Here is a 17,819-nt window from a genome sequence, read left to right as displayed (position 1 = left end):
TAATTTACAACAGGGATAATCAGGAGTTAAATACGGATCTCTTGGTGGATTTCTGAGCAAGGGTTTCTGACTCTCAACATAATAATGGCAACAACAAAATTACTTCCCCACATTACATTTCTGAAATGGGAATTACCAGAAGTGGGGTTTTTGTGTGGAAGAACTGTGAGCTCAGTTCTATTCTAAACTCAGAACAAATTTCTGGTTGGTCCCAGGATTATTTTTTTAATCTGAGAGTTGAATCCAACAAATTTTTACTCACAGTAGGCCTGTCAAATAATGGCATGACATAACTCATTTCACTGAGTCTACTCTGAGTAAAAGTTGCCTACAGTTGGTTATATTAAAAAAAGAGCAAAAGAGCTCCCACAAACCTGAAGTCTGCCCGCCCCGATTTACAGTGTAATTTGAAATAGCAGTATGCCAAAATGTTACGTACTTAGTACTTTGGCTTGAAGAACAGCCTTGGAAATCTAGAAAGTCTTACCAAATGAGTACTACGTTCTTCAGTAGAAAGCAGTTGCAGAAAGGTTTAATGATGTCAGTTCATAAATACCAATACGAATTTGGGTGCCGTAGTGAAAAACAGTACAAATAAAGAATCCTTTCAGTGAATACCATTGTTGGCTTTCTGGGCCTTGGTTTTTCAACCTATGAAAATGGAGATAATACTAAAACTTGGTTGTTCCTTATTTTGCAGTCCAAAGCAGCATATGTGCTCTTCTACCAGAGACAGGACACAATAAGTGGAACTGGCTTTTTTCCTCTTGACCGGGAAACTAAACAAGGTGCTTCTGCCGCCACTGGCATCCCATTAGAGAGTGATGAAGACAGTAATGAGAATGACAATGATATAGAGAATGAAAATTGTATGCACACTAACTAATGGAAGACCTAGAAGCCATACAGAGAAAAACTTTCTTGTGGGAGATACCTACTAAAGCATTGAAATTACCCACCAAATTAAAAATAAAATCTGAGATGGGAAATTTCAGATGACAGAATGTAAATCCTTATTACATTTTAACTTGTGCAGTACTTGAAGTGAAACACAATGAAAACGTTAACAGAATTTGTCTCCTATTACCTTTACAATCTTGTATTCACAAGCTATATACGTATAGGAAATCACAAATAAACCCCTTTAAAATTTCTGCTGCAGTTTGGATGAATTATGGATTTTTTGTTTCGGATGCGAGTTATTATCAACAATTTGTGGATTTGGTTTTTGTGTAACACCACAAGAATATTACTGCCAAGCCTTTATTTTTGGATAGGTGTGTCCATATATACATGTAACAAACTTCAATTTGCCTAGTATATGTGACCAATAAGTGCAGCAGTATTCTTGCAACACCAAATTTTCAAGTTTATCCCTGAAATAAACGTTGATTAAAAAGCAACTTAATCATGATAGAAAATAACTTGGAAAAGGTGTTTTAACCTTTTGTGGTATAAGTAAACTTCCAGAATATTATGTTCATCTTACTGCTGCTGTGGAACAGGTTCTGGATTTCATGCTGCATTAAGGAATTGAATTTTTCAATTAAATGTAAGTATCCCTCATTGCTTGTTGGATCTACTTTGTAAACATAATTCCTGTTACCTTGCTTATAAGATGTGCGTAATTTTAATCTGGTGTCCGTCCAAAAATTTTAATTGTGCTGTAAAAGTCCCCACCCCACCCCATTTTTGGTAGTTTGGCAATTTTGCAAACTACATGCCGTGTAATAGGGTCCGATTTTTAATAGTATACTGTATTCATAGTAACGACTGTGCATCAAGCTTAGATGACTTTTCCATATAACTTGCCTTCAAATTGTTAATGGGCAACTGGTTTAAAGGTAGGTCTGTTAATTTTCATGTGCGTTCTTGGTGGAATTCACCATAGCCTTACATCTTATCTCAAAAAAGGTAACTTTATTATAGAAGATTTGGCATTTGCATGTTCAAGAGTCAGAACCTGTACAGTAAGTAGATAAAGCATACATAACTTGAATTGGATTTTAATTAACTGTGTTCAAGAAGTCTGGGATGCCAAAAATAAGTGTAACAGTTTGAAACATTTTTTTTTTATTTGCTGCTTTCCCTTTGATATAGTTGGAAGAATGTATTGTTGATTCATATACAATACTGCCTTTGACAGGAACTCCCTAAGTGTGGAGGCCCACTTCACATATCTACTACCTGAAGTCCCACCATTGTTAAAAGCAAAAAGTATGATCTTCACTTGAACTAATCAAATACAATAAGTTATAAATTGTGTATTGTAAATAAAGTTCACTCTGTGAGTGCACATTTTGGTAAATTATTTATTTATGTTAGCATTTAAAAGTTTAAAATTGCATTTGACCAGGATAAAAAAATTAGGTTTGTGGACATGGCTTTGCTTTATACTTTGATATTAAAAGCTGGTGTTTCATCCTGGTATTTTAAAGCTGCTTTCTGTTTTTTTAAATGTAAGCTTAGCCTCCTGCATGACAGAGGTTAAAAAATTGTCTGCACTTGAGTTCACTTGGGTTTACATTTGAAATGCGCATGTTTTATTTATAAAAATTTCAATAAAGCTATTCAAGGCCTTATTTAGTCTTTTCATTTTTCTTTTACTAGGAAGTTTTTGGTAATGGATCACCACATGTTGTCAAATATATTATATTACCATGGGTTGTAAAAAGGACACTGGCGATATAAATATCTAGTTCCTCCTGCAGGGAACTGGATAAAAAAATACCTATAACTACGAAGTCCCGCCATCTTGAAGTACTAGCAGTTCAAGGAGTTGACAAACATTCTAAAAAACCATGTGGGCAGAGTTCTTCCTGAACTCTTCAGAATGCATAGAATGGCTAAATATCTGAATGGTCCCCATGACAGAAGCACTGGCAGTGATGTAGGGTGGAAAATTTTATTATAGAAAGACTAAACTAGAACATTTTACTACTAATTAGTTCTCCAAGTACCTAAGTTATTCAAACATTCGCTACTTCCATCCAATATAATAAACATTTTTTTTAGAAAAAATATCAATCCAGCATGTTATGGTTGCTCAGCCTTAAAGGGGCTGTACTATAATCTTTTGAGTAAATTTAAACTTCCACAGTGGTTAAATAAAAATACAAAAGGTCACTTATGTCTTACTTTTAGTGAATTCCACTTGAAGATATTCCTTATTTATCTGCATAACTGGTCTATTTTTTATTGTTTATTACATAAATATTTATTACTGAAGTTTTTTAGAGAGTGTGATTGTGTTTTCCTTTTGATGGGCTTGATTTTTTTATTATTAGGGACAGTACACACAGCCAGCTGACATGTGGACTCTACATGTGGGTGGGACACAGGAGTCCTTAAAACTTAAATCACGATTGTTTGCTTTAAATTGGGGAGTGTTTAGATTAAATAGGTGTGTGGTCCTAAAATTTTGTATACAGTTTTTTGTTCTTTAGATTCTACAGCTGTACAGTAAACTGAATCTATTTGTAACAAAACCTTGAGGAGGATGAGTGTCTTCTACCCAGATTCGATGAGAGGTATATTTTATATTGTGTATAAAAACCACACACTGTATTTGTTGGGCATAATATAATATTTTCAGGTTTATTAGTTCTTTCACACCCCTGAACAATACTACGGTCCAAAAGACATATCAGGATCCCCAATTTAGAGTGGAGCTAGTAGGATAAGATACAGCAACACCCATGCTGTCTTATTTGACTTGTAATATTTGAAAACAATTGTGCTGCTATGATCATTGTAGTAACATCTAATTTTCAATCACTTACCTTTTTGCCTGTGTTATTAACCATTTCATCTATATTATTTTTTATCCCTGTTATGGCCTATGATCAATACAGGAACTGAACTGAAAAGAACCAAAGGTACTCGTGAAAACACTTTGCATCAAAATTAAGCTTGAAATGGAACACATACTGTATGGGTAACTTGTGGGCTGTCAATAGAATGGGTACGACTTCGGGGGGGGGTAGCCAAAATCTTCTACTGTGGTTCAGTCCATTGTAGATAAATCAGTGAGTCTTGGGGCATAGTGCATGAAAGCAGGTAACACTTTAAGCATTTTATCATATCCTAGGTGATAATATCCCGACCATATAGATGTATGAGTTTGATTGACCCAAAATTTACAGAGCTGTTCAGATCCCAAATAATAATTTTGGCTGCATTTGACCTCTAAAATGAGGTAGTACAAGTAAGGTACTAAGAACTATCTTGAGCCTTATCCCTTTTGGCCTGTACCACAAACTGCTAATAGCTGCTTTACTCTTGGATGTCACCTACGCTTTGCTTAGTGACATTTTCCCTCTATTCATCTCATCAAACTCAGTTATCACCTGTTCCTCTGTCTCTTTGTCAGACCCGGTTCTTGGAGGGCTCATGTATTATGATCATGAACATAAGGTCTTGCTAGGTCAGGCTATTGGGTCATCTAGTCCGACATGCTTTTCCCACAGCGGCCAACCAGATGCCTATTGGAGGCGCCAAAGCAGGACCTGAGCACAACAGCACTCTCCCTCCTTGTGATTCCTTGTGACTGATGTTCAAAGGCATACTGTTTCCAGCAGTGGACGTAGAACATAGCCATCATAGCTAGTAGCCATTGATAGCTGTATTTTTTATGAATTTATTTAATCTTTTAAAGCCATCTAAATTGGTAGGCATCACTGCTTCTTGTGGGAATGAATGCCCATAACTATTCACTGTGGAGAAGTATATGCAACATGCTGCTCCCTGACTTCAGCCCTTTGCACGAGCCTAAATGATCAAGAAAATATTTCAAAGCAATTTTCAGTAGTACTGGAAACTAGAAATGAGAGAAACAAGCTGTTGGGTTGATCATGAGATAAATGATGAAGTACTAGTTTGCTATAGTATAAAGAAAGCAATTTGAAATTCCTAATAAGCCAAGTGTCTCAAATATTTTACATCTGTATTTTAGCCCTCTGTATGAGGCACAACTGAGGTATCTGGAGTTCTCGGAATCCTTACAGGAATAGAGCAAATAACATACACAGATAGTATTAGAACTTGGTTTAAGTAAGGGGTGGGGAAGCTATGGTCCTACAGATATTTCTGGGATCAGACGTCCATCAACAGGATGAAGACTACAGGTTCACCACCACTGGTTAAAGTGTTTTAGGACTAGCTTAATTTTTGAATTTTCTGGAGCAGTTTTCTGTGTATGCCATGTACCCTTGCAGTGCCCTATTTTCCCATTCCTATTCTCAGTCCATGGCATACTGTAATCTGGATGATACTGGTTGATCATTTGGTGGGCTAATGTGTAGATACATTGGTGGATTTTACTTGAGACTGAAGCTTTTTGATCCCTTGGGATCTCAAACAATGCTAATTTTAATACAGTGAATACTTGGTGTTGTTTCAAATATTTTTGTACTACACTTTATCAAATTATCTCAGGACACTTTACAATAGCTTAAAGCAGTGGTTTTCAACCAGTGTGCCTTGGCACCCTGGGGTGCCTTGAATGATGTTCAGGGGTGCCACGGGCAACACTGGCCTCTGTCCCTCTTTCCTTCCCTCCCTCCTCTGATGCCCTCTTGCATCTCTGCCTCCCCAAGGCTTGTACAGCTGTTTGTTGCATCAGCCCTGGCTACAAGCTCCCCAGGCGAATGGTGCCTCTGGGGCTGGCCAGTGGGTGCTGGTTGCTAGGAGCTGAGGTGGCCTCAGAGTAAGCAAGCAAGCTGGTGAGGGAGCCCAGCCCGCCGGCCCTTGCTGATGGGAAATGAACAGACAAGCAGGAGGGTGGGCAGGCAGGCGCTGTTCTGGTCTTTCATGTGCTTGCTGTGTGCAAGGCCTGCCTGGGAGCTGAGTGCCTGCTGCTGCCACTGCTGCCTCCCAAGGTAAATTGCTGGCCTCATGTTCACCTTTGGCCAGTCTCCACTGCGCCACTAAGGCTGAGGGTATCCTCTTTCCAGGCCCCTGTGGGGCAGTGTGAGGAGGCACCTCACTTGAGCAGGAGGTGGGACAGCTCAGAGACCAGGGGCGGCAGCAGCAGCAGCTGCCCAGAGGACACCCGAGGAGAGCAGGCTGAGGGCACACTTCACAAGGGTGTTTGAAAAATGGTGAGAAGCGGCCGGCTCTGCAGGCAAGAGGTGACATAACTTGTTTCTGAGTCCCACAGGGGTACTGCAGAAAGAATGTGGTTGGTCAAGGGAGCCATGGACTCAAAACAGTTGAAAACCTCTGGCTTCAAGTAATTATATATACAGTTGTTTTAACATTGCACCTTCTTATAACTTCAGCTGTTCACTACCAACAAAGAGTTAGCTAACTCATTTAAAAGTTAATCCAGTCTCTTTTATTTGATGTGCATTAGTTTGTATTTTCAGAAGTATGCATTCTTAATCCAAGAAAAAGCCAGAAGCCAGTATTCTAGCTATATTCTGTATTTCCTTATTACTGAAGTACTTGAGTGTATTCTTACCTCAGCGTACATTTAGGATTGGATTGCAAGGTACAATTAAAGGCAATGTGGCAGGATATTGCAATTAAAATATTTTAGAGGCTACGTATTTTGAGCATGTGAGTAGCCATGCTAAAGGCAAATGCTTTATTCAATCATGTGCATAAATGTAATCTTAATCATGTACATGTCTTACAGTAGTGTCACAATGACATGGTGGCTCTTAATATATTTTTTTTCTGAAGTCATCACCATGCCAGTATTATTGAGCTATTAGTTTAACAAGAGCCATATTTGAATAGAACAAGAACTGAAGAAGAGTCAGTAGCACTTCCTCCACTTATAGCGATGACTTGATGCTCTGGTCTAGTGCTGAAAGGAGAAAGGCAGAGTCCACAATCCTCTGGCCCAGCTCCTGGATTGTCAGCTCTGTTCATACGGGTGAGGAGGCAAATAAAGAAAATCCTTTACTCCCCTCCACACCCCCTGGTGTTTTCCACACCTTAACACAGCAGTATATTTTCTATTGACGCTAATGTACACTTGCCAGGAAAATGTAGGAAAACCTAGCTCTCTGCTGACTGTACTTCTCTACCACACATTTTCAAATATGTGCTCATGACAATTAGACTATGTTTAGAGCACACTTTAAACTGTGCAGCTAAACATGTAATGCAGGATGCATCACTCTTGTCACAAGCTGAAAGTAAATGAGGGTGCATAATAAAAAGGAGCCTTAGGAATGATTGCAGGCTAGCCTGAGGCTCTGTGAGGCAAATCGCTCGCCTAGGTCTGCTGCCGATTGCTCATGAAGAGATCATATGGCTCTTTCTAGATTAAGCAACTTTGGCAATGTTATAATCTGTTTCACTAAGTACACATTGTAGAGCTGTAGTATATTGGCATACGGAATGTGTATCTTAAAATGAAGGACAGCTGCCAACTTCCCCTTTAAAGAAGCAAGAACTGGAAGCATGGATACTAATATCAGTAAATGCACCTCATGCTTAAGCAAAATAAACAAACAAAACACCCAGGAATAGTATTTATAATGCTTTTATCTCACTTCATAACCCTGGGATGCTCTCCAAGCAGCTTACAAAAAACAATTCTCACAATAAAAATGTTACTTAAGAAATGCCACTACAGGGTTACGCAGGTGGCTTTTCCTGCATTCAAGCTTGGCCTTCATTCGTGTTTTCTGATGTAAAGGAAGAGGACTGAGCAACTGGATCTCATTCAACCCTTGATGGAGGCAAGCTTCTCCTGCTGGCAGCTGCCAATTGCCAGGCAACAGTTCCTGCAAAGGTCCTCTGGGCCAAAGCAACAGGACTGATCAGCTGTAACCCACTCAATCCATAATGGAAGCAAGTTTTCCTTTACTGGCAGTGGTGTTGGAATTTGAAGCTATTATTAGTAACAGAAGGGTGCTGAACCGTAAAAAAAAAAAAAAGACAATTAACACTTATTTTAAAGTAGGGGGTGGGATACAACACAAATCTTAAACAGATACCTTTTTGTTTTGTTTTTTAAGGAAAAATGCAATGTAACCTGCTACACAATTTCCATTGTTCTATTAAGGAGCATTTGCCAGCCATGGGTGATGTCGATGGCTCAAAATGCTTATTAAGATTGCGAACCTGTATCGATTCCCCCTTGGGCAAGACCTACTGAACTCACTAGGTTTTACGGCGGGGTAACGATGTATATGGCATTGAGCTGGCAGTAAATATCATGGATAATCCCATATCTCTTTGATATGGAAAATCTGAGAGGCAGTGGCAGGGATCTTTAAAAAAAAAAAGTCGAGTCAGGGCTGCAGATAATAATTAAGAAGAAGAATTTATTACTTATATGCCGCCCATCTGACTGGGTTGACCCAGCCACTCCGGGCGGATCCCAACAAAAAAAAATAGTAAGAACACAAGACAACATCCCACACTAAAAACTTCCTTGAACGCAAGAAAAGAAGTGCCGGCGATTTCAAGAAAGAGGAGCTGGAATCCCCTCCATGCCACCTTGCATGGGGGAAGAAGCACGAACTGCACACGCTCTGAGGAACCGACGGCCTCTTCCTTCTGCCCCGTGACTGCGTCCAACCCAAGGCCGGACAGGGTCGCGCCCCGTCTTCGCCCCCCATCTTCCGCCCCTGACAGACCCGCCGTCCTCGGGCCGCGCCGCCCTGCGGGCCCTCCTCCCCTCCTTCGCACCGCCCCTTCTTCGCGAGGCCTCTGTCGTACGGAAGCGGGGCTGACGTGCGGCGGCGGCGGCGGCGGCGCCCGGCATTGTGGGAGCGGGAGCGGACGTGGACGCGGCGGGGCCGGCCTTGGAGGCTCTGGTGCTGCTGCTGCTGCTGCTGCTTTTGCCCGTGGCTCCGCCCGGGACTTGTCGGCCTCCGGGCGCCGCCACATTCAGACGGCGACGCTGGCTCGGCCGGGCCTGTCCCTTGCCGGCTTCGCGTCGCTGCCTTCCCCACACGGCGGAGGAGCCATGGCCGGGACGAGCAGCCCCGAGGCCGTGAAGAAGCTGCTGGAAAACATGCAGGGCGACCTGCGGGCCCTGAGCCTGGAGTGCCGGAAGAAATTTCCTCCCGTCAAGGAGGTGAGGAGGGGTTTTTTTTGGGGGGGGGAGAGAAACTGGACTGTCTCGGGTGGGGGGGGGCGTGTCAGTGTTTGTGTGTATTTCTTGTGTCGTGTTGGCCTTTCCCCGGCCTGCTTGAGGAAGAGGTACGTGGGGTCTCGCGGAGGCCTTTCCTCTCCACCCACCCCGGTTGAGAACTGAAATCCCGGAGTGGAACCGAGTCGGGTGGCTGCGTCTACATTGCAAACGTCTACGCCGCTTGGCCACCGCGGGCCGCTTGCAGCACTTTCTTGTAACGAGCAGTTCCCGGTTGCACCTCCCTCTTCCCAGACTTCAGTCTCTCTAGTGGGCGAACTTTTTAAGTGTACATTTCCTAGGCTTTGCAGTGGTGCCCCCCCTTTTTTTTTTGGCTGGGGGAGGCAATCGATACCGCTCAAAAGATAAGCAAAAAGCCTTCTTATCATCTGTTAGGATAACTTGGAGGCCCTTGTTTGGAGACAGGTGGCTTTGAATATAGTAGGTTTCAAGGCACCGACTGGTGGTAGCAACTGTTTGGGTAATCAACAAGGATTGCATTACCCAAACGAGTTTGCAAGCTGTTCCTGTTTTGCCACCGATAGGTAAGCAGGTTTCCGTTGTATATTAAATTTGAAAGTGGCACTTGGAACAGCTCCCATGTGCGTATCATATTGCTGTCTTGACCCACTTGCGAGGGGTTGTTGTTGATGGTTTGCGTATGTGAGTCTTCAAACTTTGGTAAGGACTTCAGAATTTTAAGAACTTGAGCTCTGAGAAGCATGCCCTGTTTAATACCTTAAAACTAAGTAAATCAAGCAAAGTTTGTTTTTTGCAGAGTGAAATACTCAATGCCAAAGATGAGAATCATAACTGATAATAATATACAGTAATATGAGTTAGGGTTAGGTGGCACTGCTTTGCGGTGGTTCTGGTCCTACTTTGATGGTTGTTTCCAGAGGGTGGTGCTTGAGGACTGCTGCTATTGTCCATCCAGGTGATATTACCACCAGAGTATTATCAGACCACATTCTAGCCAGTCATAAGCATTCAAGGAGGGCTGGTAAGGAGCGTAGCTTGGGGAAGGACCATACAGAGACATCTACAGGGCTGCAGTTGCCCCCCAAGCCTGAGGTTCCCATCTCTGTATAACAATATTTGCCCCTGTAAAAATTCAGGAGCTCTTGATTGTTGAAATCAATAAGCTAAGACTGTACTGATGTTTTTAATGAACTGAAAGAGAATTGCATGTTGCTAGCATTGTGTTCCATAAGGCGGATATGGGGAAAGTAAACAAATATGTTAATTTGATATAAAACAACCTCTTTAATGTGCTAACCTGAGGTTCTAATGTTTTCTTGTACTTTGTTATAGATTTGTTGTACTGTGCCTAGATTAAAATGTGGAGCAAAGGGTGTTCTGTTGTATAGTGCGGACCTCATTGATACCAAAAGTGTTCTAGGGTGTACTTAAAATCCATAGCTTCAGCCTATAGGACACAAACGAAGATGCCAATTAAAGTATATTCCCATGAAAGGGTTTTTTGATGGGTTTTTTGATGGTTGTATACCTGAAGGAGCATCTCCACCTGCATTGTTCAGCCCGTACACTGAAGTCTACCTCCAAAAGCCTTCTAGCGGTTCCCTCACTGCAAGAAGTGAGGTTACAGGGAACCAGGCAGAGGGCCTTCTCGGCAGAGGCGCCCTCCCTGTGGAATGCCCTCCCATCAGATGTCAAAAAGATAAAGAACTACACAACATTTAGAAGACATCTGAAGGCAGCCCTGTATCAGGAAGTTTTTAATGTTTGGCGTTTTATTATGTATTTATGTGTGTTGGAAGCCACTCAGAGCTTCCAGATTGGTGGGGATGATGGTGATGGTGATAATAATAATAATAACAACAACAACAACAGCAACAATAATAATAACAAGAAGAAGATTAAGAAGATGATCTATTAGAGCGTCCGTCAAAGCCTTCCATGCAAAAAAATCCAAAACATTTGGGTGTAACTCACTACGTAGTCATGCATCAGGTTTGTAGATTTGCCAAGTTGGTGGCAAAGTAAGTAGTCGGTAGTAGTAGGTAGCATCATAGATAGCACTGAAGGATGTGAGTAGGAGAGAAATGATTGCTTGATTTGATGGAAGATTTGACTTTCCTTAAGGCAGATTTGAGTAGTAAGTCTTCAAAGTTTAAAGAGCAAAATTTGAGAATCACAGTTCTAAACTTCTACAGAATTTTCCTCTAGTTTCCATAAAATGTTACAACTCTACAGTATGCAAGATGCAATATTTTAGAATATCAAGGCTAACGGAAAGTGGACTGTTTGGTAATACACTATTTTAAAATGCTACAGTTAGACCCGCCTATTATTATTTCCTTTTTTGTAGGATATATTCACAATTTAAAGAATTTGAGAGGACAAACATTTGGGGGAGGCAGGATATAAAGTAACCTTTGTTCTTTGTTAGCCAGTACTACACGTCTGGTTTCTAAACTAGCATTGAACTGCATGGTACTCATTGCACAAGGAACATTAACCATTTTTTTTAACCCAGTAGTGAATCCTGTACATGAAAACAGCAGAATTTTTTTGTTTTAGTATTTTTACTATCATTCCAACAGCACATAATTTGGCAGGTGTATAGCTATAATGCTTCATTTTATGTAGCTTGTAATGCCTTAACAGTGCAGTCCATTGCACATCTACTCTCACTGAACACATTGGGACCTATTACCAGATGATCCAGGTTCACCATCCAGAGCAGATTTTGGGGGCTCAGATTTAATGTTTAATGGTCTTGGCTATGAATTGTAATAACACAACATTAATAAAATTATAGGGATAAATGGAAAACCCGTTTGTGTTGAATTTCAGTTTATACACATTTAACTTCCATTCTCAATCTATGTTCAAGCATGACAATAAAAACTTTATGATTAGAAGGGATATATTTAAAAGTACAATGGAGGCTTTGTGCCATGTACCACTAATACATGTGCTGGACAAAGACAGGCTATATTTGTTTTTAGTTTTTAGTTTTTTTAAAAAATAATTTTTATTAACCGACCAATCACATCAAATCATACCAAAGTACATAAATTTCAAATTACAAAGCCGAATTTTAAATTTTTGTTGGGGGTACCCATATTTCAAGTTCCACAGGGGATACAATCATAAGCCAGTCTATATTTGTATGCTGAGTAATACTATGGTGGTTACTCTTTAGTATATATAGTGGTACCTCGGGTTACATATGCTTCAGGTTACATACGCTTCAGGTTACAGACTCCGCTAACCTAGAAATAGTGCTTCAGGTTAAGAACTTTGCTTCAGGATGAGAACAGAAATCGTGTTCCAGCAGCACGGTGGCAGCAGGAGGCCCCTTTAGCTAAAGTGGTGCTTCAGGTTAAGAACAGTTTCAGGTTAAGAACGGACCTCCAGAACGAATTAAGTACTTAACCCAAGGTACCAAAGTACAGTGGTACTTTGAGTTACAAACGCATCAGGTTACAAACTCCGCTAACCTGGAAGAATTACCTCGAGTTGAGAACTTTGCCCCAGGATGAGAACAGAAATTGTGTGCCAGCAGGGCAGCGGCAACAAGAGGCCCCATTAGCGAAAGCACACCTCTAGTTAAGAACAGTTTCAGGTTAAGAACGGACCTCCGAAACGATTAAAGTTCATAACCAGAGGTACCACTGTAAAACCTACTTTGTGTGCTCATCAATGGTTCCTCTTCATCCTGGAGAAGAGTGACTAGTGGGGTGCCACAGGGTTCTGTCTTGGGCCCGGTCTTATTCAACATCTTTATCAACGACTTGGATGATGGACTCAAGGGCATCCTGATCAAATTTGCAGATGACACCAAACTGGGAGGGGTGGCTAACACCACAGAGGACAGGATCACACTTCAAAACGACCTTGACAGATTAGAGAACTGGGCCAAAACAAACAAGATGAATTTTAATAGGGAGAAATGTAAAGTATTGCACTTGGGCAAAAAAAATGAGAGGCACAAATACAAGATGGGTGACACCTGGCTTGAGAGCAGTACATGTGAAAAGGATCTAGGAGTCTTGGTTGACCACAAACTTGACATGAGCCAACAGTGTGACGCGGCAGCTAAAAAAGCCAATGCAATTCTGGGCTGCATCAATAGGAGTATTGCATCTAGATCAAGGGAAGTAATAGTGCCGCTGCATTCTGCTCTGGTCAGACCCCACCTGGAGTACTGTGTCCAGTTCTGGGCACCACAGTTCAAGAAGGATACGGACAAACTGGAACGTGTCCAGAGGAGGGCAACCAAAATGGTCAAAGGCCTGGAAACGATGCCTTATGAAGAACGGCTAAGGGAGCTGGGCATGTTTAGCCTGGAGAAGAGGAGGTTAAGGGGTGATATGATAGCCATGTTCAAATATATAAAAGGATGTCACATAGAGGAGGGAGAAAGGTTGTTTTCTGCTGCTCCAGAGAAGCGGACATGGAGCAATGGTTCCAAACTACAAGAAAGAAGATTCCACCTAAACATTAGGAAGAACTTCCTGACAGTAAGAGCTGTTCAACAGTGGAATTTGCTGCCAAGGAGTGTGGTGGAGTCTCCTTCTTTGGAGGTCTTTAAGCAGAGGCTTGACAACCATATGTCAGGAGTGCTCTGATGGTGTTTCCTGCTTGGCAGGGGGTTGGACTCGATGGCCCTTGTGGTCTCTTCCAATTCTATGATTCTATTCTATGTGTGGCTTATACTTTTGCCCCTGTAACTGTCCATGAAATAGGCACAAGGTTCTACTATCATCCTTGGGCTCTATACCAAAGATATTTGGGAACATTTTTCCTGTGAGAAACTAGTAAAGAAAGTGTCACTCTTTTAAAAGTTGTTTTAGGCCATTTATTTCATTGTCCTCAGCAAGGTAGCTTTAGCAATTACTTGATACGGCTGACTGTTAGTCCTCCACAGCTCTGCTCCTGCTTTCATTTAGAGTCCGTCAGCATAAGCTGACAGTTTTGAGTAGCGCTGCCTTTCTAGCTGAATCAGCAGTTTCAAGATTCTGAACTAGGATTGCAGTTTTACAGAAGGTTCAGGTTACTGCTGAGGCAAAGTTATCTGCCATCTAGGAGCACAGGCATTGGTGTGGTAAAATATTTAACAGGCTAATAGGAATACTTAAAAGGACTTTGAATTTTTCAGCTGTACACTAGTCTTTAAAATGTACTAACTTCACTTATTGAAAGAGCTGCATTGTATAATAATAATAATAATAATAATAATAATAATAATAATAATAATAATTTATTTATACCCCGCCCATCTGGCTGGGTTTCCCCAGCCACTCTGGGGAACAAAATATTAAAATACAATAGTGTCAAACATTAAAAGCTTCCCTAAAACATATGTAAATATATATGTCAATAATTCAAAGCTAGTTGTATATTTTATTCTCTCACCTTTCCCCCTCCTGGTCCCTTTAATATTTGTGTTTGTTTGTTTTCCCCCCTCTTCTGATTGTTACGTTTTGTGGAGCTGTTTTAAACATCTAGCAAATGATGTTAAAAAATAATTAAATTAAATTTTATTTCACACAGTTCACACAGTACTTTGGCATTCAAATAAGACAACATGCTTGATCATGTGATGGTTTGCAAGGCATTAGGTTTTTTTAAACTGGATTCTTTACAGAAGCCCTTGAAACAGAAAGAAATATGAACAAGTTGTTTATTATATTAGACATGTTAGCTTCTATAAGTTTCCCCCAAGGTTGTATATGAAACAATGTTTGATATAAGAATATGTGGTTTAAAATTGGACTACATAGAATGTCATGAAAACTTACTATTTAATGTTAAATACACAAAATACTCTGGTATCTTTTTTCTCTTTGGTAAAACAGAGTGATTAAGTACTTTATTAATTTGCTAATAATGCAGTTCTGTGCACACTTAACTGGTCACAACTTCTATTAAACTCAGTGGGACTTACTTTTGATTGGAATTGAGCTATAAAATCTTGCAACCCTGGTTTCATTTAACTTTTTTTTCGTAGCAGAACCTTGTTAGTTTGCAGAACCATTCTAGTTAACTTTTCAGCTGAGTCAAGCATGTTTTAACATCTTTTTAGTTACAGTACCCTTGTTGGATTTTCTGCTGCATTAGCAAGAGTGTTGTGTATTAGGTTTAGTTGGCATCTAATCTGTGTATAAGGGAGTGATTGGAAGTATATACTGTGCTGATTGGTGCATGCACACTATCTGTGTAGACACAATATTCGTATTCTTGTCTACCTCTCTGAATGCCTTGGATATTGTATGTGAAACATGAATGAGATCAGAAAAAAATAGTTTGGATTGCCATGGGATGTTCTTAGACAAAAATTGTGTATTTATGATTATCCTTTAAGCAACTTCCATGCCAACACCTCAGAACTGTGCTTTTTTAACTAGGCGTTTATTGACCGCACTTGGGTATATCATAGGAGACCTTAAAAAGTGAGAAAATTTGCAAATAATAAAGAGATAACGATGTGAAGGTCTTAAGGCAGAGATGGGAGATTTAATGAGACTCAGTTGTTAATACATCACATTCTGGGGCATTGAAATATACTTTCATGGGAAGCAATTTCTGCCGCAAGATTTTGCAGGCATAACAACTTTAATTTCACTTCTGTTAAATGAAGAATTGCTTTCTTATAGTACAGTCTGAGAAGTGGCTTTTAGATTGTAAGCCTGAGGTCAGCGATGACTTACTACTGATTATAGTAAGCTGCTGTGGGGAGCCATTTCAGCTGAAGAATAGGATAAAATGCTTCTAAGAAAAAACTAATAAATTAATAATCTCTTGTCTTTTCTTTACAGGCTGCTGAGTCAGGAATAATAAAAGTAAAAACAATAGCTGCACGAAACAGTGATGTCTTGTCAGGTAAATATTTGCAAACACCAAAAATCCTAATCAGAAAATTTATTTTAAGTCTCTTTAAATCAAAGCTTTGTGTGTGATTTGGTGTAGAATATCTTTAGTGCTTTTAGAACATGAAGATAATAATGGTCTATGGGTTTTCAATAAAAGTTATGACAATGTGCTAGTCCAATTTTTCATCAAAGCAGGTGAAATATATATAGTTATCAAAATTCTGGGATAGTCTTTGGTATCTGAAGATCCTGTTTGAATCCTCAGTGGTTTCCAGGTACTCAAGTTCAGGGAAAGTTTACACAGCGAGCACCTGTTTACGTTTTTTAGGATTCCACCTCATTATCCCCACCCCTCGTGTGACTGAGACCAGCAAACTATGATTCCTAGCGTAGCATTTGATTTGAACTGGGCATAGAGGTTTCAGTCACTCCACAATGTGAAGCCAGTGGCATGCCATGCAAATGCATCCATTCCCTCTTGTAAGAAAGCATTAATTACCTTCCTAGCTCAACCAGCTGACCCCTCCCTGCCCAATTTTGTAAATGAAGAGGGGCAAGGATCCAACAGTTGTTGCACAAACCTTACCAAATGCTCTCAAATGCCCTCAGGCTGCAACAACTGAAACCTGTCCAACAACATCCAACAAATAAGTGCTCCAGAATTGCCTGCTCTAAAACCTGGAGTCCCAAGTTCCAGTGGATGCAAGTGAAATTATCCTCATAATGCCTTGCAAACAGTCACAGGCTCTACCATGTGCCTAGGCCCACAGGTAATAGGCCTTAGCCACCCAGAACAACTGCACTGGATGACAAAACTGGGGCACAGAGGAGAAGTAAGCTTACTTTGCCACCTTCAGAGCTACTGAATAGAGTGTGACCTGAGCACGTTGGCTGGGATTTCCCCCCACCTGCTCACTCGCTTAATAGTTCTCACTCTAGAGCATAACACAGAGCTCTGCTTACTTTGCCCGTTGGGAAAGGGTGTTCAGACTCCCATGTCACCTCAGTGTTTGGCAGAAGAGCCAGTCTTGCCAATTGGAAAGCTCCCTGGAGCCCTCCGGAAAACCATTCGAATCCATTGGATGACAAATAAAGAGTGTGCCCTGCTACAAATGTTGAGCTATGTTGGGGCAGCCTCATGGGTGTCATGGTGACCCTGAGTATGCTATTTGCCAGAATATGTAGAAACACACTCCTGGAAGTATGGTTGTATGATCTGGGGTGACACCAATCTTAATACAGGGTGCACACTCTGCTTTTTTGTGTGTTTTAGCTATTATTGGTGTAAGTTAACACAGTGTACAGTGTCTGGATGCAATTCAATACCATCCTGTAGAGGACACTCTTCTGGGGTTGAGGGTATATCATTTGTGGTGGCCCACAGATTATTTTGGGTTGCATACCCCCTGTTCCTTATTGCGTTCTATGTATTTTACTGCTATTTGTATTATACAAACAACAACAACAACAACAGTAATGTATTATATTACTATATTAGCTGTTACTGAAGTACTCCAAAACTTATAGTTTGACAAACATTTTATAGATGTAGGTGCCCTGTTTCATGAGAGAGATGCTGCAGGAAAATGGCTTCTGCAGACTAAGCCAATATGCACATATCTGATCTTTTTCCTCCCAATTCCAAACTGCCTTATGGATCATCCGAGTGAAAATTGATGTCTCCTTCCAGTTGAACAGCAGAACAAAGAAGCAAAATTGCTGGTGATATGGAGAAAAGGATGTGTTGCTGCATGGATGTGTTTGGAGAAGTAAAAGTGATAGAGAGGACCTCTCCAAAACATTCCTCCCACAACTCATTCTGTGAAATTTAATGGACAGTAAATGAAATATTGCCAGTTTCAGCCTTTTTCTTTAGT

At 40.7% G+C, this 17,819-nt stretch overlaps 2 protein-coding genes across 10 annotated transcripts in view; both read left to right on the top strand.

The window, feature by feature from the left end:
- The window catches only part of USP15 (ubiquitin specific peptidase 15), a 55,648-nt gene extending 53,066 nt beyond the window's left edge, over positions 1–2,582 (top strand). For all 4 annotated transcript variants that reach the window (XM_081877857.1, XM_081877859.1, XM_081877858.1 and 1 more), the window contains one exon: positions 701–2,582. In XM_081877857.1, the coding sequence (XP_081733983.1) occupies positions 701–886 (186 nt within the window). In that variant the 3' untranslated portion in view covers positions 887–2,582. The remainder of the gene's footprint in view (positions 1–700) is intronic.
- Positions 2,583–5,757: 3,175 nt separating this feature from the next.
- Positions 5,758–17,819, top strand: part of MON2 (MON2 homolog, regulator of endosome-to-Golgi trafficking) — a 58,855-nt gene continuing 46,793 nt past the window's right edge. For 3 of the 6 annotated variants that reach the window (XM_081877786.1, XM_081877787.1, XM_081877785.1), the window contains exons 1-2: positions 8,725–9,043; positions 15,889–15,952. In XM_081877786.1, coding sequence (XP_081733912.1) covers positions 8,933–9,043; positions 15,889–15,952 — 175 coding nt within the window. In that variant the 5' untranslated portion in view covers positions 8,725–8,932. Of the gene's footprint in view, positions 5,880–8,724; positions 9,044–15,888; positions 15,953–17,819 lie in introns of those variants that run through there. The other 3 variants (XM_081877789.1, XM_081877788.1, XM_081877790.1) reach the window with 2 other exon arrangements.

This window comes from Podarcis erhardii, assembly GCF_964252035.2.
Source record: "Podarcis erhardii genome assembly, chromosome: 10".
Lineage (NCBI taxonomy): Eukaryota > Metazoa > Chordata > Lepidosauria > Squamata > Lacertidae > Podarcis > Podarcis erhardii.
This window is presented reverse-complemented; position numbering and strand designations above follow the sequence as displayed.